At 39.0% G+C, this 26,464-nt stretch overlaps 1 protein-coding gene across 1 annotated transcript in view; it reads left to right on the plus strand.

The window, feature by feature from the left end:
* Positions 1-26,464, plus strand: part of zmp:0000001082 (integrin alpha-L) — a 162,302-nt gene that overhangs the window by 125,160 nt on the left and 10,678 nt on the right. The window contains 7 exon segments of the mRNA XM_034294157.1: positions 14,779-14,893; positions 14,994-15,124; positions 15,942-16,084; positions 16,201-16,351; positions 16,953-17,088; positions 17,259-17,332; positions 17,535-17,658. Of these exon segments, the coding sequence (XP_034150048.1) occupies positions 14,779-14,893; positions 14,994-15,124; positions 15,942-16,084; positions 16,201-16,351; positions 16,953-17,088; positions 17,259-17,332; positions 17,535-17,658 (874 nt within the window).

Raw genomic sequence — 26,464 nt, forward strand, 5'->3', positions numbered from 1 at the left:
TTTACTAGCATGTAGAGCAGCCTAGATGGCACTGCATCACATTATCTCCATTGGTAGGGCACCCATTCAAACAAAATTGCACATAGGAGCACCTTGGAGGGCATTTAACCATATTTCCTCACAAACAGGGAACCCTAGAGGGTACTGCATCAGAATTTCTACATTGGAAGGGCGCCCATTAAGGCACTACATCATATTTTTTTTTGCATATTGGGCACTTTATCACGTTCTCTTGCACACTGGGCCAAAGTAGAGAAAACTTCATCATGCTTTATCTAATAAAAATAATTTATGGTATTACTTGATTGTTCAAGCTACCTCACAGAAGTGCTCTGTTTGTTAACAGAGTTGTTGAATGTTAGAATAAGGTGACTTAAATAAAAAATAAGGAACATCCTGGATCAGTTTTTTCACTCTTCTTTATTCTTTTTTTTATATATTATAGAAGTATTGGGACTCAGTATCGGTAGATACTTAAAATCAAATGACTCGGACTCGAGGGCGAAAAAATCTGATCGGGAAGTCCCTACCACTGAGTGGACAGGTAGGAAGAATTAATACAGAGTGAGAATCAATGACCTGTCTGATAATTTTGATAAAGTGCACCTGTGTTCGTAGCTTATAACACACGCATGCCTATACCATAACCGCACTGCCATCCAAAACGTTGACATCAGCAAACCGATCTGGAGAGGAAAACAAATGATACACAACAAATGATACATAACATGTACACGCTTTGAAACCTATTGGAGAGTTCATCCATGTATGGCACACACATTAAAAGACCAAACATCAGTGCAGTTAATCCAACAGAACTCACACTTCTACTTTGCTGAATTGTCCATCTTCACACCTGGTTGTCTGAGCAGATTGGGCTACCTTGACCCTTGACCCCCACTGTGTATGTCCGTTCCTTTCAGGATGCAAATAGGCCCATTGGTGTGAGATTAGGATGTCCCACAGAGTTGAGACACCAGTCAGCACGACACCTTAACAAACCTTCCAAAACACATCTTTCATTACACCACACCCATCTTCTGGTATCTACTCCATGCTCTTAAGACTACTGGGAGAGACAGCAAACCTTCTTGCGAAGGCACTTATGGATGTGCCATCCTAGAGGAGCTGGACTGCCTGTGCAACATGAATGGCCTGCGGGTACTGCCTCATGCCTTTTTTTTTGCGGTGTATATTGTAGGAAATTATATTGTACACAAATATATTATTTGCTTAGTATATTACAATTCCTTTAGGCTAATGTAACTCAAATCTGGATCTGGTATCAACATAAAATGTGTTTTTGCTTTTTCATTAAAGTAGTGTTAAATGAAAATATATATGTTTAACTATCCCTAAACCTTTTAGTTCTGGAACTTCTATTAACTTAATATTAATGCAACGGACTGATTGCCTTCATTTGTTAGAGTTCTGTAACCTTATTCAGGTTTACAGGGTAGGTTTCCAAATTAGGACCCTAAAAACTGTGTAGTTCTTAGCCACTGAACAGCATTTTCTTGTTGCTGCTTGCATTTTGGGGTTTTAAGATGGGCATCTGTATAAACTTTCCTGATGACTGTTGATGTAAAAAGGGCTTTAAAATAATACATTTGATTCACTGATCAAATTTAAAGATCATTTTAATTAGTTAAATGGCTGTGTAAAGATTTTACTGCAGATATATTTATAACTATTGTGTGAAATATATTGCAATATATCCATCATTGTATCACCTGTGTGTGAATTAAGTACTGGAACCTAAATTTGATATACATTAATTATTTAGAAAAAAAAAGTATCTTGGGAATGTGTGAATACTAACTGAACAGTAGGTTATACGACTTCTAGATTATAAAATAAAATCAGGGGTTAAATTGGGGCCGGAGAATGGGGTCACAATTGCTAGCAAGTTAACATTCGCTTACTTACTGTGAAATGGGTCTGTACATGGCCACTGGCTCAAAACAAAGAGAACTATCTAGCCACCAGAAATTTCGACTTTTGAACGGGACTGAAGGTTTCTTTGGCGAGTTTTCATTTTTCAGCTTCCTAGTCAAGATGGAAAAAGAAGCTAGAAGTTCCCAGAATCGGCACTATCTTAGACGGTTGCTCCGCGTGGCGCTGAGTGCAGTCTCCCTCTCCGGAGCGTCACCTCGCAGGTGTACTAACTGCCGGCAGGAGACGATGACAAACACACCTCTCACACTCACACACACCTGTTTCATGTTAGTCATTATGTTGTCTATTTGAGTTCCACACAGGTTATTGTGTCATTCAGTTTGAGGCCGTGTGGTGCGTTTCCTTGTTGCCATTAAAAAGCAGTGATTTGCAGTTTAGTTATTTTTTGCCTCTCCTTTTTACGTGCACACTACCTTCGCACCTCACTCTGTCTTAGACATATCATCATATTTACAACACACAGCAATGTCAGTCAGTCAGAGTTCTGGGACTTGTCTTTCCTGCAACATTAGGTGAATCCAGACACAAAAAAATTACATTAAATCCCACACAGGGAACACTTTTCTGGGGGTTTTCGATCAGTTCATTTGTTTTCCCTGCACTACCCTGGGCACGGATAGGGGGCTGAAGCCCCGGGTCATGCACCGGAGCCAGAGGATAGGCTAAGCGCCTATGTAGAGACAGATGGCTGGATTGGTAACAGCGTTCGGCGAGACGATGTTGCTACGCCTCGCGCCAACGACTGTGTGGAGTCTGGCCGTGCCCTTGTGAGAGAACTCTGGAGCGCCTCGCCAGAAAAATATGATGGTAATCTGGAAGGTAATGAGGGTTTCCTTTTGTATTTTGGAGACAAGACCTATACAGATGGATTATCGTGATTACCTTCTCTCTGTGCTTACTGGGCGTGCCCTTGAATGGGTCATGGCGCTATGGGACAGCAGGTCTGGGGAATTGAGTTTGTTTCCCGGTTTCATCATTCAGTTCCAAGCCGTGTTTGACCATCCCGTTGAGGGGAGGGATGGGGGCGTGGCTTATGGGCCTTAGGCAGGGAACGGGCACAGCCTCGGAGTATGCGCTGTCGTTCCGGGTGGTGGCGGCGTCCAGTGGCTGGATTGAGCCGGCTCTACAGACCCGCTTTTCTCAGGGGACTGTGAACTGAGGTCCAGATGGAGCTGGCGTGCGTAAGGTTTTGCAATGCCACTGGACGTCTACATCGCCAGGGCCACTGCCATTGACGGGCATCTCCAGGACGTGTGTAACGATATGCGGTGTGTTGCTGGAGCAAGGAACCAGTTTTCAGGCAGAGATAGTCGGTGTAGTTCTATTTAATAACAAGAAACAAACAAACACCGAGCACAACAAACCCAGGGAAGCAAAAGGCTGTCTAAAGCAGCAAAAACTACTTTACATAAAGGCTCTGATAGACTTACATACAACAGCAACACACGACGGCGAACACAACAAGAACAATGATCCACAATGTGGGGAGCAGAGGGGAAACATTTAAACACATACAAACAGTATCAATTGGGACCTGGTGTGAATGATTGAAGACATGTGACAGTCCGGGATGTGTTCGTATGTGTTGGAAACTGAGAATGCACAGCACGGTGGCGCTGCTGCTCACCGTACCATGACAACGTGACCATTTGGCGCTCTCTGCTGCTCCACCTCACCAGTGTACTAACTGTCAGCTGGAGACAATGGCAAATGCAACCCACACACTCACCTGTTTCTTGTTGGTCATTATGTTGTCTTTTTGTGTTCCTTGTTTTCACCTGCACCTCACAGGTTATTGTGTCATCCAGTTTGAGACTGTGTGGTGCGTTTCCTTGTTGCCATTAAAAGTGAAAGACAACCAGTGATTTTTTGTTTTTACCTCACTACCCTCACACTGTCTGAGACCTATCATCATATTTACAACACACAGTCAGTCAGTCAGAGTTCTGGGACTTGTCCTTCCTGCAACATTAGGTGAATCCAGCAACAAAAGAATTACATTAAATCCCACGCAGGGATCAAAACCAACATTTTACAGAAAACAAAGATGGAAAGATTGGTAAATCATCAAAACATCCTTTCTGGTACAGCATTGACTGTTATGATGAGGAAACGTGTCATAAAAAGCAATCAGGAAAAAAGTTTAACCCCATCTGTGGCCTACAGAGCGACGTGGTTTAGTTCTGTGGCCACCGCTAATCCCCGACCGTTAGCGGAGAGGGGGCCCCAAATCCAGTTTTGCTTAGGGCACCCAAAAGGCTGAAACTGGCACTGGCTTCAACTATAAAGACAAAACATAGTAATTATTAATTCCACCAGAGGGAATTATTATTGACAGGAAAACTGTCTTTGTTGGTTCAAGGTGTATTTGATTACTGCATGAAAATCAGTGGGGGAAAAGAAAGTTCAATAAGCCAGTGTGGGATGTGGTTCTATCCTGTGGTCACATCACCAATATGACATACATACTGCTTCAACTGCAAGAGAAAACATAGTGCCACTAAAAGGTTGAGAAAGATGGGAAATAGAACACTAACCCGTGTCTGAACGTCAAAACAGAAAATACCAAAGTAACAGAAATAGAATTGTATTTATTTCTGGTATTTCGAATCAGATCAATAGCTGAACCACAAACAAGGATTTAGGTGATGATACATATGACAAAAGTAACAAAACGGCAACAAATGATTTGGGCTAGAGTATAGGAGCACGCGTTGTGAAGCAAAAACCATTTGTTTCAACACCATGAAGATGCTGTAGCAGATAATTCACAACGGAAGATGTTGCAAAGAGGAAATCCTATGAACTTTGAACTCTGCAACACACTACTCTCGGGCCTGAACTCACAGGGAACTTTCAATGCTTTTTAACGTTATAAACCCAGAATGCTGCTTGCCTGAACAGTGTAGACTATGAGACTGCATACCAAAGGTTTGATATAGCGTTTCTATTGATTGTTCTCATTGCATAGGTAATACATTCATATCAACCACTATCTTACACCCTCTCATGCCTTATTGCTTAATTATATTATCTTCAAGAAAACAGCAAACACAATGTTGTTTCTGCTTGTAGCACAGTGACACAGCATAACCATAAAACATTGTGGTTAAGTTGTGAGCCTACACCCACCCTCCTATAGACGTTATTTTGTGTGCCTACTCCCTTCCTCCCACATGCTAAATATTTGTATGAGGAGCCGTCCTTTACTTGACTCTGACAAAAAAATCTGTCTTGTATTTGTATTGCGTCATTCAAAAAAAAGACACTTGTTCTAACTAAAATAAGCCACTAGTTTTTATAGATTTGTTGTAATATGTTGTCTGTACCTCTTTTTGAGCCGTGTTTAGCAGATTTTATCCTCATAAGGGATTTTCACTGGGGAAGTGTAAAAAAAGAGGACACTCATACAAATCATGCAAAAGAGGAAATTGCTCAAAAATGTATATCCATGTTCTCAGCCATCTCAACTGCAGCTGGGGGTGTCGACGCCCTTTTATAAGAATCACACACAGGAAACCCAGTGCCGGAAGACAAGGACGTTTTATATGCAAAGGTTGAGTGTTGCAATATTTTCCTCCAAAAAAGCCACTGGACAAAGCTAAGGAGATGTTGTCCAGGCAGGGACCCATTTTCCTGCTCACCTACTTGGCAGTAATGGGTAAGTGCTGATTACATTTCACTCATCTGGAAAGCTGAATATTTAATTATACACTGAAGGGATAAACAGCCCCCCCCCCCCAACGGTTTTGTTTCAAAATGTGTGAACCTTCTCATTCCTGTGCAAAACCTTTTGGTGATCATGATCTAAAATAATACATGGTAATTCATGTAAAATATTGAATATTGATAAGGTGTAAAATGCTCTTTTAATTATTATTTGTTGTATGTTGTAGATTTACTGTCCTTCTTTATTTATTCCCCAGCTGTCTCTTCTGTGGCTTTTAACATTGATGTGGTAAACCCTTCAATCTACAAAGGAGAACAGGCTTTATTTGGAGACAAAGTCCTGCAATTCAGTTCTGACAAAGAGAAAGGGTAAGTTTTATTATTGTTGTAATGAACAACACAACACATTTTGAAAGCCAAAAATATGAGAGCACTTTAATACAACTACACATAATGTTTTTTTTTGTCATGAAGAGGTGTGGAGTGCCTGGATACAGACCAAATAGCACAAAACCCAGAGCTGCATTATTTCTATAATAAACATTTCATTCAGGGTCTCCCCAATTTATAATGATATTTATTAAATACTTGATTCATGTCTCACAAATAGTTGAACATGCCATGGGTAGATTTTACAGCAGAACCTGATGATCCATAAGGTCTCAAAATGGACAACCAGTGGTTCTGGGTCAAATGGACTCAGCAAAATGATCCAAAAATGATCCCTAAGATTTCTGACAAGGACCCATGCAGGTTACAGCACAGGGCAACAGCATTCGATATTTTACATTACAATCCTATGCTATTTTGCTTTTTTAATTGTTTAATCTGTAGTAATATCTTGACTTGTATAAGACAATGTGCTATTCTCCTTGTCTATTTCGGAAATGTCAATGCATAGTTCCTCCTCCCATCTTGCCTTTAAAATCAGTTACGGGTGAGACTGAAATGCGCCAGTTTTTTGTTAAATGAGAGGTTGGATCCTTCCAGAATCTTTGAGGGAGTCACAAGTTGTAATATTGTGAGGTACTATGCTGGGTAACATAAACATATAGAAAATGGTTGCATACGATTGTTGGATGTGACCAAATCAAACGTCGCGATAACAGTCAATATCAGTCTAATTTCTACTAAAAGTAGCATAACACCCTGCATCCACACTGCAGGCTCACCTCAGTAGCTAAGCAGTCAGTCCTGGTTGGTCCCTGGATTTGAGACTAGTCATGGTCGACCACATGTGGCTGTCTATTTTAGACTTTCCTCTCTCTACTGTCCTCATCATCTATTTTACATGGATGAAGATTAACACAAAAATGTATGCCTGAGATGTTTACCAGCTGGGTCATGCGATTACTTGTAATTGAAACCAAATCTTGAAGTTGACAGGATCTTACAGATTGAGTGTGTCAAATTCTATTGAGGTTTTGACATGGCACTGACCAAACCAAATAATCAGACAGGGGAGTTGTTGATTGTGTAGCAACTGTATTCTGTACAATGAAATATTGGTCAGACAAGGGATGTTCTGAACTAGCTCCTGTACCTGTTCTTGCATAACTGCAAGGTAATAACATACAGTTAATACACAGTCTGTCCATGAGAGAATCACAGACTGCTTATGAGGTAAAGAAACAACAATCTGAAATCATTATTTTACTGATCTATCGCATTATATTTTAAGAGTTACCACATTTAATGGCCCCCATAAACTAAAGCATTAAAGTATTTAAAGGTCATAACATTTCTATCTCAAACACATATCACCAGTAATAAATGCATTAGTCAGTCGGTCTAACTTTGGTTTTGGGGAAGGTTGTTTAAAAACGAAAGTTCTTCCTCTATCCAGTGTCTGTGTTCTTTTGCCCATCTTAAACGTTTCTTTTCATTGGCTGGTCTGAGATATATCTTTTTCTTTGCATTTCTGCCTAGAAGGCTAGGATCCCTGAGTCACCTCTGCACTGTTGATGTTTTGACAGGTGTTTTGCAGTTACTGTTTTATTAAGCTGCCAGTTGAGGACCAGTGAGGCGTCTGTTTCTCAAATTAGACACTAATGTATTTGTCCTCTTGCTCAGTTGTACACTGGGGTCCACTCTTTCTATTCTGGTTAATCTATTCTGGTTGTTCTCAGAACAATAGACTGATAAGCTTCAGAAGAAAGTTCTATGTTTCTGGACATTTTGTGCCTGTAATCGAACCCAGAAATGCTGATGCTGAACATAATGAACTAGTCTAAAGGACATTTTTATTGCTTCTTTAAATCAGCACAGCAGTTTTCAGTCATGCTAACAAAATCATGTAATTATCATCTAGCTTTGTAATAATAAACTTGGATTAGCAACCACAAGTTGGAACACAGGATTGATTGTTGCTGATAATGGGTCTCCTTACACCTATAGATATTCCATTGAAAATCAGCAGTTTCCAGCTAGAGTAGTCATTTACAACATTAACAATGACTGCAATTTATCACTGAACACTTTTGTTATTTTAATGGACAAAAACAATTGCTTTTCTTTCAAAAAAATGACAAAAGAAGTGACCCCAAACATTGGAATGACAGTATATTGTGATAGTCATTCTACTTAGGACATTTTCTGTTATTAAAATTAAAACAATTTGACATTACTTCTATAAGAGTAGGAAAATCCCTGTAAATACATTTTAAATTGGTAATGAAGTGCTACCAAAAAGATTTAATTGAATGTGTCTGATTTCAAATCGGCAGACACCTATTTTTGTCAGTGTTTTTTAATTATTTGAGCTGCAGTCGCTGTGTAGCCCACGACTGAGTGAAACGAAATAGTTCCACATCATTGTATAACTTGTGCATATGTTGCAGTAGAAATGTTCATTATTTCACACTTCTGATGGAAAGGAAATTCTGAGTGGTATCTTATAATATCACACCTCTAAATACATCCTGTGTACCTCCTCTTTAGCTGTGCTCTGTTAGTCTTCTAACCTCAGTGATGACTTTAAATATAGGAACAGGAAGTAGTACAACAATGTACCATCAAATACACCAATTCATCCTATTCTGTTGTATCTCTCCCAAAGGGTAATGGTCAGTGCACCTTATCAGAAGAATGGATCTGGAGGCGTCTGCAGATGTGTTCAAGACCAAGTGAAATGTTTAGATATTCAAGGTAGGGATGACAGCAGAGGATACCATGTGGTTCCTGGACTGCAACTAAGAATGGTAGAAAACTAAACAAGACAAATAATCGTGAGAATTTGGGTGGCTCGACATTGTAAACCACGTAAACAAATATTATACAATTTATTATTTATTACATTGGGATACATTTGGACAAAAAGGCACTGTGTTAATATTAGGAACATTAAAATATGTTTTTTCCCCATAAGTTCTAAAATTGGAGAAGTGAATTTTCTCTCGGGCAGCAGGCTCAAGAAAGCCTTTTCCTCTCCCCAGTTAGAGAACCCTGTTGGTCTCTTAGATACTGGTGTGGGAGGTTCACACATTATGAAAGAAGTACCTGAATGAAAACATTTGTGAACCACAGCACTAGTGGATTTTTTGCATGTCTGTCTTTTCTATCCAAACAGGAAGTAACACCACCAAGTACAAAGGATTGTCTTTGGCTGGACCATCTTCTCCAGAATATTCTAGTCCTCCCATGTTTACTGTAAGATAACTAGAATAGTATACGTTAACTATCATTTTTCAAATGCTCTTTTTAACCCTTGTGCGCTTTTTTTTCCATAAATCTCTTAAACAACTTGAAACCTGCTCAAAACAACCAAACATTCAACAATTTTCAGGATTTTAACCATTTAAATGCCAACTTGATTGTTTGAATTACCTCATTGTTTATTACAAAAAAGAATTCAAAACATTATATTTTCCATATAATAAATAGTAGGGGCATGGGGCTTTGGTGGTGATTAGAGTCTTGGATATGTCAAAGATTAGCAACAAAATTGATTTGATTGCATTAGAATATTTTATGTAGTGCCAGATACTCCCTCTGGACCCCTTCGTGGACAGAAATGTCCCACTGACTTCCATAAAATGTTTTATTTTTATTTTATGGAAGTCAATGGGACATTTTTGTCCACAAAGGTGTCAAGAGGGCGCAAAATTCACAAACAGAGTATGAAAGACATAAAAGAGTTAAAGACATTGGATTTCAAAAATGTTACAAAAAATAAGAGTTCTGCCAAAGAATCATGCCCCTAGGTGCAACACAGACAAAATTATACCCAAATAAAAATAAAAAAATGCCAGAGGGGCGCACAAGGGTTAAGAAAACATATACAATGTGATACATGTTTAAATTACTTGTTATGGTTGAACATATCTTAGTTGAACACAGAACGACCACGGCAGTGGTCTAGCTTGAGGTAATGAAGGTCAATGCAACATAGGCTACTGATTTAAAGCAGCTCCACCTACATAGATTAGCCTAGTACTCAAAGCACGCACTTGTTCGGTTTCGCGTTTCTGTCCATGTACAGACGCAGAGATTATTTGTACAGGTACTTTATCTCCTCATAAGCTATTCAAAAAACGACAGAGACATTGCATAATACAAATGTGCAAACGTACGTGGAAACCATGGAAGCGCAATAAGTAGCGGGTTGATACGTAACATTCTTTGTGATATTTTGCAACAAACCCCTCACTACAGCCCCTCCAGAATATGCGTGGTAATGCTACAGTGCCGGTGTATCCGGTTGCAGTGCGTAACTTTAGAGAGGTCGTTGGTATCTGCGTAATCACTAGGGAACTGAATCATTCTGTACAGAGTCGGATCATTTGAATCACTGATTCAATTAATCTTTTTGTGCAAGCTCTTAATTTCATGTCTATATCATGCCGGGACCTTGTTGTCTACTATAATAGCACTATGTTTAGTGACTCACAAAAATTATGTTACAGAAATGTTTTTACAAAAATCCAGAAAATCCCATTATTTTTAAGTTATTATTTTGCATTTTATTGCATGACATAAGTATTTGATACTTCAGAAAAACAGAACTTAATGATGGTCATTGGCAAACTTCAGAAGGGCCTGGACATGCGCTGGCTTGAGCAGGGGGACCTTGCGTGCGCTGCAGGATTTTAATCGGCGTAGTGTGTTAATGGTTTTCTTTGAGACTGTGGTCCCAGCTCTCTTCAGGTCATTGACCAGGTCCTGCTGTGTAGTTCTGGGCTGATCCCTCACCTTCCTCATTATCATTGAGGCCCCTCAAAGTGAGATCTTGCATGGAGCCCCAGACTGAGGGAGATTGACCATCATCTTGAACTTCTTCCATTTTCTAATAATTGCACCAAAAGTTGTTGCCTTTCTTACCAAGCTGCTTGGCTACTGTCCTGTAGCCCATCCCAGCCTTGTGAAGCTCTACAATTTTATCCCTGATGTCCTTACACAGCTCTCTGGTCTTGGCCATTGTGGAGAGGTTGGAGTCTGTTTGAATGAATGTGTGGACAGGTGTCTTTTATACAGGTAACAAGTTCAAACAGGTGCAGTTATTACAGGTGATGAGTGGAGAACAGGAGGGCTTCTTAAAGAAAAACTAACAGGTCTGTGAGAGCCGGAATTCTTATTGGTTGGTAGGTGATCAAATACTTATGTCATGCAATAAAATGCAAATAAATTATTTAAAAATCATACAATGTGATTTTCTGGATTTTTGTTTTAGATTCCGTCTCTCACAGTTGAAGTGTATGACAAAAATTACAGACCTCTATATTCTTTGTAAGTAGGAAAACCTGCAAAATCGGCAGTGTATCAAATACTTGTTCTCCCACAATTAACCCCCGCCCCCAAAGCATTTCCCCAAAACACGAAATAACATTAAGTCAAAACTGTAAGGGTAGGTACAACACTGTCTTCACTGATTGGGTTCACAGCCTGTTATTCAAAGTAAATTGGAAATGACTGTTTAGTAGCTAGCTGTTTAGCTACAGTTTAAAAGAGGTAAAGAGAAGTGATATAACTAGATAGGATAATGTAATGCCCTTACTGTGGCAATAATTTTAACAAACGTACACCGTTTCAATGGTTGGGCATAGTATAGTGACCTTGGTAACACCACTACTCTTCTATATGTACTTAAGACGTACCTGTTTGAAATAGTATGTAATGTGCCTGGGTAGTGGTTCCTAAGGTCGTGGCACTGAGGTACTGCCCATCATAAAGCTGTACCACGTTACTAATTTTAATGTTGTCAAATGTTGATGACATATCTAAGAATTTCTCAGAATTGAGGTTATCTAGCTCTGGCTAGTGATGCTCATGCATTGCTGATGTGTACAGGGATGGTGAGAGTTGATTGTGTTCATAAATGAAAGATTCCCATGGTATTTATATATTTACAAAAGAATGCCCAATCGATGGCGGATATATTTTTATTTTTGTATTTATTTTAACTAACAAGTACATATAGACAGCAAGATGATGAAGATTTACATCTCTGGATATTATTTAATTTGACGTGTTCAGGATTAATAGCCGACCCAGTAGGCTGCTGTCACAGTTAAGTCATTCCATTATATCTCTCTGCGCAAAGCTGATCTCTCGATGTTATACATGGATCACGATCCATTCGATCTTTGATACTTACAGCCGACCTCTCTATGTTCTAAATGTATATGATGTCTCAATCTGAGGCCGACATTGGCAAGAAGAAGTATGCGTGTTATCTGAGGATGACCTCATATGAATGACCCTGATAATAATATAAATGGATTCCTTTACGTGACTTGTTGAATTGTTTATCCTAATTATTCTTCCTTCTTAAGGTTGGATTTGATTAGACAAGTACAGTCATGGCCAAAGGTTTTGAGAATGACACAAATATGAATTTTCACATAGTCTGCTGCTTCAGTGTCTTTAGATATTTTTGTCAGATGTTACTATGGTATACTGAAGTATAATTACAAGCTTTTCATAAGTGTCATAGGTTTTTATGCAAAGTGTCTATATTTGCAGTGTTGACCCTTCTATTTCAAGACCGCTGCAATCCGCCCTGGCATGCTGTCAATTAACTTCTGGGCCCCATCCTGACTGATTGCAGCCCATTCTTGCACAATCAATGCTTGGAGTTTTTCAGAATTTGTGGGTTTTTGTTTGTCCACCTGCCCCTTGAGGATTGACCACAAGTTCTCAATGGAATTAAGGTTTGGAGAGTTTCCTGGCCATGGACACAAAATGTCTGTTTTCTTCCCCGAGCCACTTAGTTATCACTTTTGCCTTATGGCAAGGTGCTCCATCATGCTGGAAAAGGCATTGTTCATCACCAAACTGTTCTTGGATGGATGGGAGAAGTTGCTCTCTGAGGATGTGTTGGTACCATTCTTTATTCATGCATGTGTTCTTAGGCAAAATTGTGAGTGAGCCCACTCCCTTGGCTGAGAAGCAACCCCATACATGAATGATCTCAGGATGCTTTACTGTTGGCATGACACAGGACTGATGGTAGCGCTCATCTTGTCTTCTCCTGACAAGCTTTTTTCCGGATGCCCCAAACAACGGGAAAGGGAATTCATGAGAGAAAATGACTTCACCCAGTCCTCAGCTGTCCAATCCCTGTACCTTTTGCAGAATATCAGTCTGTCCCTGATGTTTTACCTGGAGAGAAGTGGCTTCTTTGTTGCCCTTCTTGACACCAGGCCATCCTCCAAAAGTCTTCGCTTCATTGTTCATGTAGGTGCACTCACACTTGCTTGCTGCCATTCCTGAGCAAGCTCTGCACTGGTGGTGCCCCGATCCCGAAGCTGGTGCTTGCTGGATTTCTTGGGGTGCTCTGAAGCCTTCTTCACAACAATTTAACTTTCCTTGAAGTTCTTGATGATCCAATAAATGGTTGATTTAGGTGCAATCTTACTAGCAGCAATATCCTTGCCTGTGAAGCCCTTTTTGTGCAAAGCAATGATGACAGCACATGTTTCTTTGCAGGTAACCATGGCCAACAGAGGAAGAACAATGATTCCAAGCACCACACTCTTTTAAAGCTCAGAGTCTGTTATCCTAACTCAATCAGCATGACAGATTGATCTCTAGCTTTGTCCTTGTCAACACTCTTACCTGTGCTAGCGAGATAACCACTGACATGATGTTATCTGGTCCTTTTGTGGCAGGGCTGAAATTCAGTGGACATTTCTTTTTTGTTTAATTTCATTTTCATGGCAAAGAGGGACTTTGGAATTCATTGCAATTCATCTGATTATTGTTCATAACATTCTGGAGTATATGCAAATTGCCATCATTGAAACTGAGGCAGCAAATTAATATTTATGTCATCCTCAAAACTTGGCCATGCCTGTAGAAGTAGGCCTACAGTACAACAAAATGCAGTTAGCATGTAACTTCCTTCTCATAGCAGCTGTAAAATAATTTCCTGTGTCCTGTTCACCCTGAATATCAGAATGTGCATTTAATCAGTGATGAGAGTCTTGTATTTACCCTTTCCGTTTTGACTTAATGTTGTTTCAGATTTTGGGGGAATGCGTTTATGTTTGGGGAATGTGTATGGTATGTGTTGTGAATGTGTTGGAAGTGTCATCGTAATAGTGTTTGTGTTTTGCACTATTGGGGGGAGTATTTTCATTGGGGGTGTGTAATTGTATTACTGGTTGTGTTTTGCAATTCCGGGCCACCATAGAAACGTACCTTTTTGCATTGCTCCATTTACAATGAATGACTTGCGGCACAAAGCAACAAGTTTGAAGCATTTGGTGGACATCAGTTGTTATGCTAATCTGTGTTTGCACCATCTATGTTGACTGTGGTAGAGCCAATAGGCCTGAATTGGTTGAAATTTTCTATCAATTCTACCATTATGTGATATGACGATCTTCAAACGCTTGTGTTTTGTTTTTCCAAACTTTCCCCACAAATATACACATTTCCTAAGGGCACAAATATTTCTTATCAACTTGGGTTCATACATGTGTCATAACATTATTACATTTGTATTCATACATTTTATGATTTATAAGCATTCTGTGCCAGGTCTGTTTTTTGACAAGGCAGACAAAATTATTTTATCTTTTGAGTAATTGCCTCCTGCTTTTGATGAGCTGAAATTAGTTGGTTATGCTTTTGTATTGTGGATACATCTCTATAAGCATCAAATAAATAAAAATAAATAATGAATATTTTCATATTTTCCTTCTCCAGGCCTGCACCCCAGGCCTGTCACACGAGTGTGATGGGAACTCATATCTGAACAGCATCTGCTATCAGTTCAAAACACGGTGGGATAACATCTCTGAATTCAAACCGAACTTCCAAGGTATAGCTGCTAAACTTGAAAACAGTTTATTTTTATAAGAATCTTGTGACTGTTATGCATCATATACAGAATATTAAAATGTTTACTTTTTTTCTTCCAGAATGTACTAAGAAAATAGTGAACCTTGTTTTCCTCTTTGACGGATCCGGAAGCATGACACCGAGTGAATTTGAACAGAACAAAAGATTCATAAAGGATATCATGACAACCCTTAAGAACACCTCATTTGAGGTACAATTCCCTTAAAAAGTTGCCAACTTTAATCAGGCTGGTGAGGTTGATGAACAGACATCTAGTTATTTATGACTATGTTATATTACATTGATTTTAAGAAATGGATTAACAAAATCAATGCATTGGGTGAGGATCTGAGTTTATTGGGATATTTAGTGTGCCAGATCTTCCAAAAGCTTCTCCATATTATTACCATTATATTTTTAGAAATATGTATTCAATCCTATTTGACCCCCCTTGTCTCCCCTCCCAATTGTAATGTTGTCCAGTTGTACCTACGACCATACCTCAATGCACCAACACACAAAAGGTTTGGTAGAGTTGAAAATCGTTGTCTTTCACCTCAGCATCTATGCAAAGCCATTTAGCTTTTTTCCACATGTCACATCCAACCAGGAAGTAAGTCAGATCAGGGCATATGAGGGCACGATCACTCAACTGACAAAGTCAGCCTTTTGTAGTTACTTAATTAACACACCTGAGGGAGTTTCTAGAGTCAAATGAGATTTCCAAACTTTTGGTCCAGTGGACTAAAGCAGTGGTTATTCAAACCTTTCAGATATCTTTCAGTTTAGTTGTCGCCCTGAACTAGCTCATCTGAATCAAGTTGTCATGGGCTTAATAATTAGTAGGTTATTCAGATGTGCTAGCTTTGGAATACATCTCATACATGGAATGGCTACAGGGAATGACTGGGTGTCCTAAAGAGGTTTCAGAACCACTAATAAATAATGAAGCAAAATGCCAAAAAAGTTTTAAATACTATGTGAAATAATAGATGAGTTATTACCTTCTAACTTTTTGTAAATTGCAGTTTGCAGCGGTTCAGTTCTCATCAAATACTAGGACTGTCTTCAACTTCAATGACTACAAAGCAGGGACGGCTTTGGACAAGCTATGGAATGAACAGCACATGAGTGAACTAACCAACACACATAAGGCGATTCAATTTGTCTTGTGAGTCACAGTTGACTATTATAACACATTTTTACTGAACCTATACAACTAATGTGATAAAAGAGGACTGTGGTTTAATATCTTAATTTCCTTTGGTTTGCGTACATTGGTTTTAGGGATAATATTTTTGAAAACCCAACTGCTGGTGCCACTCCAGATGCAACTAAAGTAATAGTTCTAATCACTGACGGAAATCCTAGTGACACTGACAGAAAGGATTCTATCAAAAGAAGTAATGAGAAAAACATTTTCCGCTTAATCATTGGGGTAAGTCCTACAAAGATACCACAAACACTACACTGTCTGATTCAATTCCATTAAAACCATTAATTACCATGACTACATCTGGTTGATCACCAGGCAATACACTAACTACTAAAAGGAAAATAGATACACAATATACAATGTACCATGTATTCAATAAGTATTTGGACAATGCTTTCAGCAAAATTTAGTTTTTGCCTTTACAAAAATGCTGTCCACTATTTTATACATCTGCTTCATTGCTGTAACATTAATTGGACTCTAAACAGTTGATGTTGAGATGTTGTCTTTCATTGAACATCCAATTTATTTTCCAATGACGTAGCTTTCTGAGCAGTGTCATTATCACTGTGCCAACCCTGGTGATGGATTTTCTAAATCAGTATGTCATTTTAGATAATCCATAGTCTAAATTCACCTCCAAGCATTTAAGCATTTGAACTAGATCGTATGTAGTCTAAATATTTTAGATTGTTCATCGCAACTGTATACCAGTGTTAAAGAACTGCTGCAACTTCTGAGTTACTGTAAGATAATATATTTTAATATTGAAAATGAAAGAAGATTTTAATTTACTGTCCTCAAGTAATATATTTCTTGGCAGGTCAAGAATGTTGATATTAAAAAACTCCAATCCCTGGCATCAGATCCAAAAGAGAACAACACTTTCCACATCAAGGATTACAACGGACTTAGTGGAATCTTAGAAAACTTTCAAAAAAGGATTTTCAACATTGAAGGTAGAAATCTGGATTCAACTGTTTAATATTAATCACTACTAGTCAGATTCCTGTGACGCTAATACTGGTTACATTCCAAATATACTGGTATTTTCAGATGAAAATGTCTTCAATTATACAAAGTAATTGTTAATTAGTTGTTTTAAGTAATAAGTGTCCCTTTGTACTAGGTTCCAAGACTAATCAATCTGAAAACTTGACTAAAGAGATGTCTCAGACTGGGTTCAGTGCTGTGTATTATAAGGTAAGAACAGTAAAATACAACAAATGTAAAATACAGTATATCCAATAAACTAATAGGATTTAAATCCTATTAGTTTATACATCCTGAAATATTAATAGAATAATCAAATTACAATTTCCATTGGTTTATGGATGATATATATATATATATAATTAATATTTTACATTAAAATGTTAATGACAATATTTTATTTCCTGTACAGAACACTTTGGTTTTGGGCTCAGTGGGATCAAATAACTGGCGTGGATCTCTCTATGAGACTGTTGGTCCAAAATCAGAGGAAAGGGAAATTCAGGACCCCACGTTGGACAGAGACTCCTATATGGGTAAAGCAACATTCAAGACACATTCTGTAGCTCAACACACAGTGGTGGGTTTTGGGTCAAATTTCAGCATAACAGCAACCTCTTATTCAAAAATTTATAGTCAGCACCTAGTGTGACGTCCTCCGCCGGCGTAGACCCGCTTCCGCGCTCCACCATTCCTGAACGCACCCCTCGCTCCACCGCACATGAACGCACCCCAGTCATTAGATCCCAATCACCCTCATTCTGAGCACCTGAGTCCCCACCGGATTGTAATGAACCTGTGAAATATTGTAACTGTGGGGGTGAACACCCAACTTCCTTCAGGGGGTGTCAAAACCATATCAAAGCAGAAAATGTGGAATAAATGAAAAAAGAGAGGAAAATATCTTATGCTGAAGCAGTGAGATGGGTGGAGTGTAAGGGTGGGGTTAATCAAGATCAATGTGAGGTTAAGGAAAAAGATCTAGCAAAGGGTCATGCTTGTACTGACGATTCTGTGGTGATTAGCAAGAAAGGACTACTGTCATTCATGGTTGAAGCAATGTGGAGAGTTAAAATGGTGGCAAACAAAAAGTCAGATGTGGCACGTGAAATTGCTTCTGCTGCAGAAAAACTTTTGGGTTTTAAGGGGATCAATCCAAAGGAACTGTGGGAATTTACTTACACTCAGGACAGTGCAGATCCAAGACCAAATGGGAGTCAACAGATAGAGTTGGACGACAATGAGGAAGAGGAAATGGATAGCAGACATGAAGACTATGATGGTGATTAGTGTCTTTTGTATTATGTTTTACATAATGCAATGGAATGCCAGGAGTCTTATTGCGAATGGGCAAGAGTTTAAACACTTCATAGACTGTCTTGGAGAAAAACCAGATATTTTTTGTATTGAGGAAACGTGGTTAAATCCAAGATTAGATTTTAGAATACCGGGGTACAAATGTGAAAGGAAAGATAGGGAGAATATAACAGGAGGGGGTTGTGCTACATTTATTAGAAATGGGATTCAGTATAGAAGAATTGAAATAAAAACAGTGTTAGAGTGTGTCATTACAGAAGTTTGGAGTGATCTCTATTGTAAATTTGTATAATCTGTGCATTAAGCTAGAAGAGAGTCACTTTCAGGAAATTGTAGATAAGATTTGTGTACCGGGGATTTGGGTTGGGGACTTTAATGCTCATAGTGAATTGTGGGGAGGTGAGAAGAGAGACAGAAATGGACAAATTGTAGAACATTTTATAGATAAAAATAGTTGAATTGTGTTAAATGATGGTCGTCCAACATGGTTTAGTATAAGTCGGTTACTGTCATCTTCCATAGATATTACGATTGTATTGGCAGAGTTAGCATCGATCAGTAGGTGGGAGACAATGGATCTATATACAGTGGGTAGTGAGCATGTCCCAATAATTAGTAAAATTGGTAGGTGTCTGCTTGAGGAGCCAGTTCAAAGCTCCCTGCGGCTTAATTACAGAGCTAACTGGATCAAGTTTGAGGATCAAGTGAATATGGGATTATCAATGATAGATAGTGAAAAAATAGTAGATGAGTGGAATAGGCCTCTTAGCAAAGTGCTGTGGGGTGCAGCAGTAAAGAGTATCCCTAAGAAAAAAGTATGAGTAAGAGGAGTAATGGGACTGTGGTGGAATGAAGAATGTAATTCGGCAATCCAGGATAGGAATCGGGCATATAAAAATGTACGGAAACATCTATTAGAGAATTGGGCTGTTGAATATAAGAGGCTCAGGGCAAAGGCCAGACGTGTAATTAAGGAAGCAAAGAAGCAAAGCTGGAAGACGTTCTGTAATAAATTAGGCCCGGATACGCCCTTACAAAAGATGTGGAACCTAGTTCATAGAATGACAAGTATCTTTCGGCTGACAGAAATTCCTGTCCTCCACTGTGATGGTGATGAAGCTGTAAATAATAAAGGGAAAGCAAGTATGTTGGTCAAGCAATTCCAAAAGGTACACAGCTCCAAAAATGTAGATGACGCAAACAGGAGAAGGAGATGTCAAATATCAAGAACTAATATGGATAAATTGCTGACTGATGATTCTGATGATATTAATGTATTTTTCTCAATAGAAGAATTACAAAAAGCTATTACTCAGGGTAAAGATACCTCGCCTGGCAGGGATGGGTTGGGATCACAGTTATTTAAATATTCTGGTGATTTCGTTGGAGAAGAAGTTATTGCCCTAATTAATAATGTATGGGATTGTGGATGTCTTCCTAAGGAGTGGAAACATGCTTTAATTTATTCCCATTGTAAAACCAGGAAAAAAAACAGATAACCCTAGTTCATATGGGCCAATTGCATTAACCTCTGTGTTATGTAAGATTATGGAGCGCATGATTACAGAGACTTGTGGATAAACTGGAGAAAAGTGGATATTTTGTGGAATATCAGAGTGGATTTAGGCAGGGGCGGTCTACAATGGATGCTGTTTTAGATTTCGATAGTGACATTAAAAAAGCCATCGCAAATAAAGAAGCCGTTGTTGCAGTGTTTCTGGACATGGAAAAAGCTTATGATATGCTTTGGAAGGAGGGGTTGCTTATTGCACTTTATGATGCAGGAATCAGAGGAAGAATGTTTAACTGGATTAAGAATGTTTTAAGTAATAGGATTCAGGTAAGGGTGGGAGGGGACTTATCAGAGGAACTTGGGATAGAGAATGGCACCCCTCAAGGTAGTGTTATTAGCCTGTTTTTTTTTTATGTACTAGTTAATGGTATGTTTAGTAGAGTGAGAAAAGAATATCTGTTTTCACTGTTTGCAGATGATGGGGCCCTCTGGAAGCGAGGGAGGAACCTGTCCTGTGTTTTTGGCCAAATTCAAACTGCTTTGGAGAAGGTTTCTGAATGGGCTTATGATTGGGGATTTAAAATATCTATAGAAAAAACTAAATACATGGTATTTGGACATAAGAAGAAAATGCCGACACAGCTGTTACAAATATATAGTCTGACTATTGAATGAGTAAAACATTTTAAATTCTTGGGGATGTGGTTAGATGAAAGGCTGACATGGAAAAAGCATATTCAGATGGTTTCATCTAAGTGTGGGAAAATAATTAATGTTCTAAGGTGTGTGGCTGGGTCTGATATATAGAGCAATGATAAGATCAACTATTGATTATGGCTGTATGGTATATGGGGCAGCAGCCCCTTCAGTGATTGGTCAACTTGATGTAGTCCAAGCAAAAGCTCTTAGAGTGTGTAGTGGGGCGTTTCGTACAACTCCAATACAAGCGCTATTAAAAGAATCAGGGGAGATGCCATTGGCTATAAGACGACGTAATCTAGGGTTGAAGTATTTAATGAAACTAAAAGGACAGACTGGAAAATTACCAACAAAAACTCTGTTGAGTCAGCATTGGGAGTTTATGGGAACAGCAAGATTGGTCAAAACAAACTTTGTAGAAACACTCAAATCTATGGCAGATGACATTGGTATTGGGAATTTAAGTGTATCTCCACCAATATGTCGTTCAGATGTACCTTTGTGGTTGATTCCAGGTCCCATTGTTGATTTATACTTTTTGAAAACAAGCAAAAGAAAGATGTCAGAGGAGGTATTGGAGGAGATAGGAGCTCGGCAGGGTCAAATATGGGGTGGCTACCTACAAATTCCTACTGACGGGTCGAAGGATCCTGAGAGTGGAAAAGTTTGCTTTTGGTATTAGCATACCTGAAATCAGCTATAAAAAAGGTTGTAGGATTCCAGATCACTTATCCGTGTTTACTGCAGAGATGGTGGCAGTTCTATGGGCAGTAAGGTGGGTTGAAGATAACGAGCAGGAACATTCTGTCATATGTAGTGACTCAGCAGCATCCCTAATTGCAATTAAAGGTACCAAAACTAAGTCAAGGCCTGATGTGCTTGTGGATATTTTGCAGGTGTTGTATAGATTACATAAAGCAAGGAATGAGGTGGGGTTTCTGTGGGTTCTGGCACACATGGGTGTGGAGGGTAATGAGGAGGCAGATGAGGTGGCAAAGAAAGCAGTGCAGGAGGAAAGAGTTCAAATTAATGTGCAGTATGGGCTACCAGACTACACTGAAATAATGAATAGGTCAGTAAAATAAATGTGGCAAAATTCATGGGATTGTGAAAGGAAGGGGAGAACTTATTATTCTGTACAAAGTATGGTAGAAAAAGAAAGATGTGTTTATAGATGTAAGAGAAGAGAAGCAGTAGTTTTATCCAGATTGAGGCTTGGGCATTGTGGGCTGAGGAGTGGGCTGGCTCTGATTAGTCAACATCCTGATGGAAAGTGTGAATGTGGAGACGAGGAAACAGTGAAGCATGTATTAGTGCAGTGAATGACGTACTCTTGTCAGAGGAAAAAATTGTTCAGAGAACTGGGTGCAACTGGAGAAACAGTTTTTACTTTACACACTTTATTGAATTTGGACAGTTGGAGCAAATTGAAGAAACTGATGGAGTACTTGTGATGTATTGGAGTATATAATAAGATATACACTCACCTAAAGGATTATTAGGAACACCTGTTCAATTTCTCATTAATGCAATTATCTAATCAACCAATCACATGGCAGTTGCTTCAATGCATTTAGGGGTGTGGTCCTGGTCAAGACAATCTTCTGAACTCCAAATTGAATGTCAGAATGGGAAAGATAAGGTGATTTAAGCAATTCTGAGCGTGGCATGGTTGTTGGTGCCAGACGGGCCGGTCTGAGTATTTCACAATCTGCTCAGTTACTGGGATTTTCACGCACAATCATTTCTAGGGTTTACAAAGAATGGTGTGAAAAGGGAAAAACATCCAGTATGCGGCAGTCCTGTGGGCGAAAATACCTTGTTGATGCTAGAGGTCAGAGGAGAATGGGCCGACTGATTCAAGCTGATAGAGGAGCAACTTTGACTGAAATAACCACTCATTACAACCGAGGTATGCAGCAAAGCATTTGTGAAGCCACAACATGCACAACCTTGAGGCGGATGGGCTACAACAGCAGAAGACCCCACCGGGTACCACTCATCTCCACTACAAATAGGAAAAAGAGGCTACAATTTGCACAAGCTCACTAAAATTGGACAGTTGAAGACTGGAAGGATGTTGCCTGGTCTGATGAGTCTCAATTTCTGTTGAGACATTCAGATGGTAGAGTCAGAATTTGTTGTAAACAGAATGAGAACACGTTACATCATGCCTTGTTACCACTGTGCAGGCTGGTGGTGGTGGTGTAATGATGTGGGGGATGTTTTCTTGGCACACTTTAGGCCCCTTAGTGCCAATTGGGCATCGTTTAAATGCCATGGCCTACCTGAGCATTGTTTCTGACCATGTCCATCCCTTTATGACCACCATGTACCCATCCTCTGATGGCTACTTCCAGCAGGATAATGCACCATGTCACAAAGCTCGAATCATTTCAAATTGGTTTCTTGAACATGACAATGAGTTCACTGTACTGAAATGGCCCCCACAGTCACCAGATCTCAACCCAATAGAGCATCTTTGGAATGTGGTGGAACGGGAGCTTCGTGCCCTGGATGTGCATCCCACAAATCTCCATCAACTGCAAGATGCTATCCTATCAATATGGGCCAACATTTCTAAAGAATGGTTTCAGCACCTTGTTGAATCAATGCCACGTAGAATTAAGGCAGTTCTGAAGGCGAAAGGTGGACAAACACAGTATTAGAATGGTGTTCCTAATAATCCTTTAGGTGAGTGTAGCTATTTCTAATTATTTCTTATAATGTTGTGAATAGTGAGTAGAGACCAGTGGAGGGCAGCAATACGCCATAGATGTGTCTAGCCTGCTGGAAACAAGAAGAAGAAGAGTCCCCACTGGTGTCTAGTTTATGCCCCTATTTAGTTCGGTTCAGTTCTCCTTGACCTTTATGTCACTCCGTCATTCATTACTGAGCCTTCTGTTTTCGCCATCGCCTAATGTTATTCTGATAGCGATTCTTGTGTTTTGACCATCGCCTGATCTGCTCCTCGACTATCTTGCGCCTTGCCCTACTGGGAGTTCGTCTCCCTTATAAACTGCCTGCTCCGCGATTGGAACCAGCCTCTTTCCCTCTCCCTTCCCCCAGTCATTACACCTACGTAGCTATCACTCCCATTCAAAGTTAAAACCCAAAGTTGATTGCAACTAAAAGACAAAAAAGATTAATTTACCTGTGCTGCATGAAAGTTCAGCTAATGTTTGAAACCGTGCAAATGATTTCATTAACATAAGACCTAACATTTCTTTATCTTGGTTATTTGTGCAAGCACTGTTAAATTATTAAAATAATTAATCACAATTAATTGCATAATCTCCTGTAGTTAATCGTGATTTTAGAATGTTTGCAGATTGGGCTCTAAAATAATTTTCCGGTTTAAATAGCAGTACATTATGTTAAAGACATACAGAGCCGGTTTCGCAGAGACAGATTTAGCCTATTCTAAGACTATAATAACAAGAACAAAAGAGTTTTCTATTGAACAAGATATTTTTGCCCTATACTAGGCTTAATCTGTGTCTGTGAAACCAACCCACAATGTTTTATTTTAAAATATGGAAAGTGCATGACTTGGAATTAAGTGTAGAAACAGGCTTTTTTTCGAAATTGATTAATTAGACCAGTTTGTCCCAGCTCTTAAACAGCATCTTTTGTAGCCCAGGAAAATCTAAACAGACCAGGTAGCTGGTCTCTGATCACATAGTTCTGCAATCTCCTAACATTGTACTCTTGATCAAGGCACCAAGTACAATAAACTGCTACTGAGCTACTGTATAAAACACTGTATAAAACACAGCCCCTCTTATCTGGAAAACTCCTCAGCGTTCAGGCATTTCATTCAACACTGAATCACAAGCTTTTAGTGTCATTGCTGTTAGAATCGGGTTCAAGTGGGGGCCTGCAAACAGTAGCTGTCCGGACGGGTGGTCAAACTCAGAGGTCTTTGGTGTGCAGTTTTAATAATATCAGAAAATACTTTTTGTGGTACAGTCAGGTGGTCAACATGAGCTACCAAAATGATTATGAAGTGTGCCAGTTTTGTCTTTTTATATTTTTTGTAGTTTTGTCTTTTTATATTTTTTTACTTTTTGTGGCACTACTGAGTTTGGCAGGCAAGAATATGATCTTATCCTAATTTGACTCAATAGTTACAATAGGAGCACATTATAAATATATTTTATAAAATGAAAGAAACATTTCAGAACGATGATGGCTGAATTATTATCCTTACATTTTAGAAAACAGTACTCGAATAAGAAATGGGACATATGACACGTTTTGCCAACAATTTGTTTATTGGGTAAGATGGGGTAACAAGGTGTGACAAGGTTTTTTGCCCAACACTGTCCCTGGCTGCCGCTGATCTTGCTTAACTAAAAAGGTTTTCTGTGTCATCACAACTTTTGGACATATTTTCACAAAACGATTCTGATGTAAGTTAATTTTCTTTTTAATGTTTAAAGATTTCCAGATATGTTTAAATTAGGTTAGATCTATAAAAAATGACATACAAGTAGTGAAGCATTCAGATAAATAATCCACTTGTTTATAGAGAAAATGTTGAATACTTTTTAAATAAAGTAGTAATATGTTGGATGAGTGTGTTGGGGGTAACCCCAGTCCAAAGAAAATAAAATGTTTTTCTTAAAATAACATTTCATCAAATATCTAAAAAAGTATAAACTGCATCCATTTGGTTACCTTATAGTTTATTCTCCTAAGCCTAATCAAATGTTTCTGTCGCAAGTAGACAATGTTCGTAGGGGGAGTAGTTTACCCCATTTTACCCTATTTTACCCTACTTTGAAAAATTTGCCAAACCAAAAACTGCACCGTGCCTGCCCACACGATCAAACCTGCCTTAAAAAATCTAATGAAACGCAGCCTAACATGGTCATCGATTGCTGCCTTGATGTACACACTTAAATAAAAGCTACGAAGATCTTGCTACGAAGATCAGTAAAATGTAGGATAAACTGTTATTAATGGAGTGAGAAGCAGACCTCTCAACAAGCAATGAGAATCGAGAGTGCCCGTTCATGTGAAGGGGGTGTGATTTCCGGCAGGGGGCTGATTAGGGGTGTAGAAGAGCCGGTTGGGAACTGAGAGCAGGGGTGGATCTTACAATTGCAGAGTAAGAATTGAGTACCCCCTTCCTATAGATTAGATTTTCCAACCTAAAATTAACATTAAAAAATGACCATAAAAAGCACCATACCTGTCGAATTTGGTGTTAATGGAATAGCTGCAGACAATCCCTTTCTTCCAGAGGAGAAAGTGGTTTATGTTTGTTTGTGCTGCAATACAACAGTGTTTGAATTAAATTACAAAATGTAATCAACAAAAATGCAATGACACAATTCAAAAACAAAAGTTCCTATTAAAGAAAATTCCTTTGAAAAGGAAACACGTGCATCCCCTGCTTCAATAGCTGGTGTTTCCCCCTTTGCCAGAAATTACTTAATGCATACATTTCTTCTATATCATTTTCATACATTTACCTGAAATATTTTTTAACACTGCAACTTAACACAATGAACCTTAAATAATGCTGTTGGAAGACCATAGTCTTTGAATTCAGCTCTTGGATTAGCCCAGGGATCAAACAGTGCGCAGTGCAATTGGCCAGCTCCATCAGATTCCTTAAGTGAGAAGACCAGAATGGCACAGGGTGGGTTCAAAAAAACATTTGTCAACATCGACTGTCAAATGCAAAGAGTACTGTTGTTACAACCTAGTACTCTTGTAACACTAGCTGGAGGTAGATGTAACATTCAGAGGTAATTTGTTCAAATAAGATCCACACAATCCAATTCATACAAGAACTTTAT

Source organism: Esox lucius, chromosome 9 (assembly GCF_011004845.1).
Source record: "Esox lucius isolate fEsoLuc1 chromosome 9, fEsoLuc1.pri, whole genome shotgun sequence".
NCBI classification, from domain to species: domain Eukaryota; kingdom Metazoa; phylum Chordata; class Actinopteri; order Esociformes; family Esocidae; genus Esox; species Esox lucius.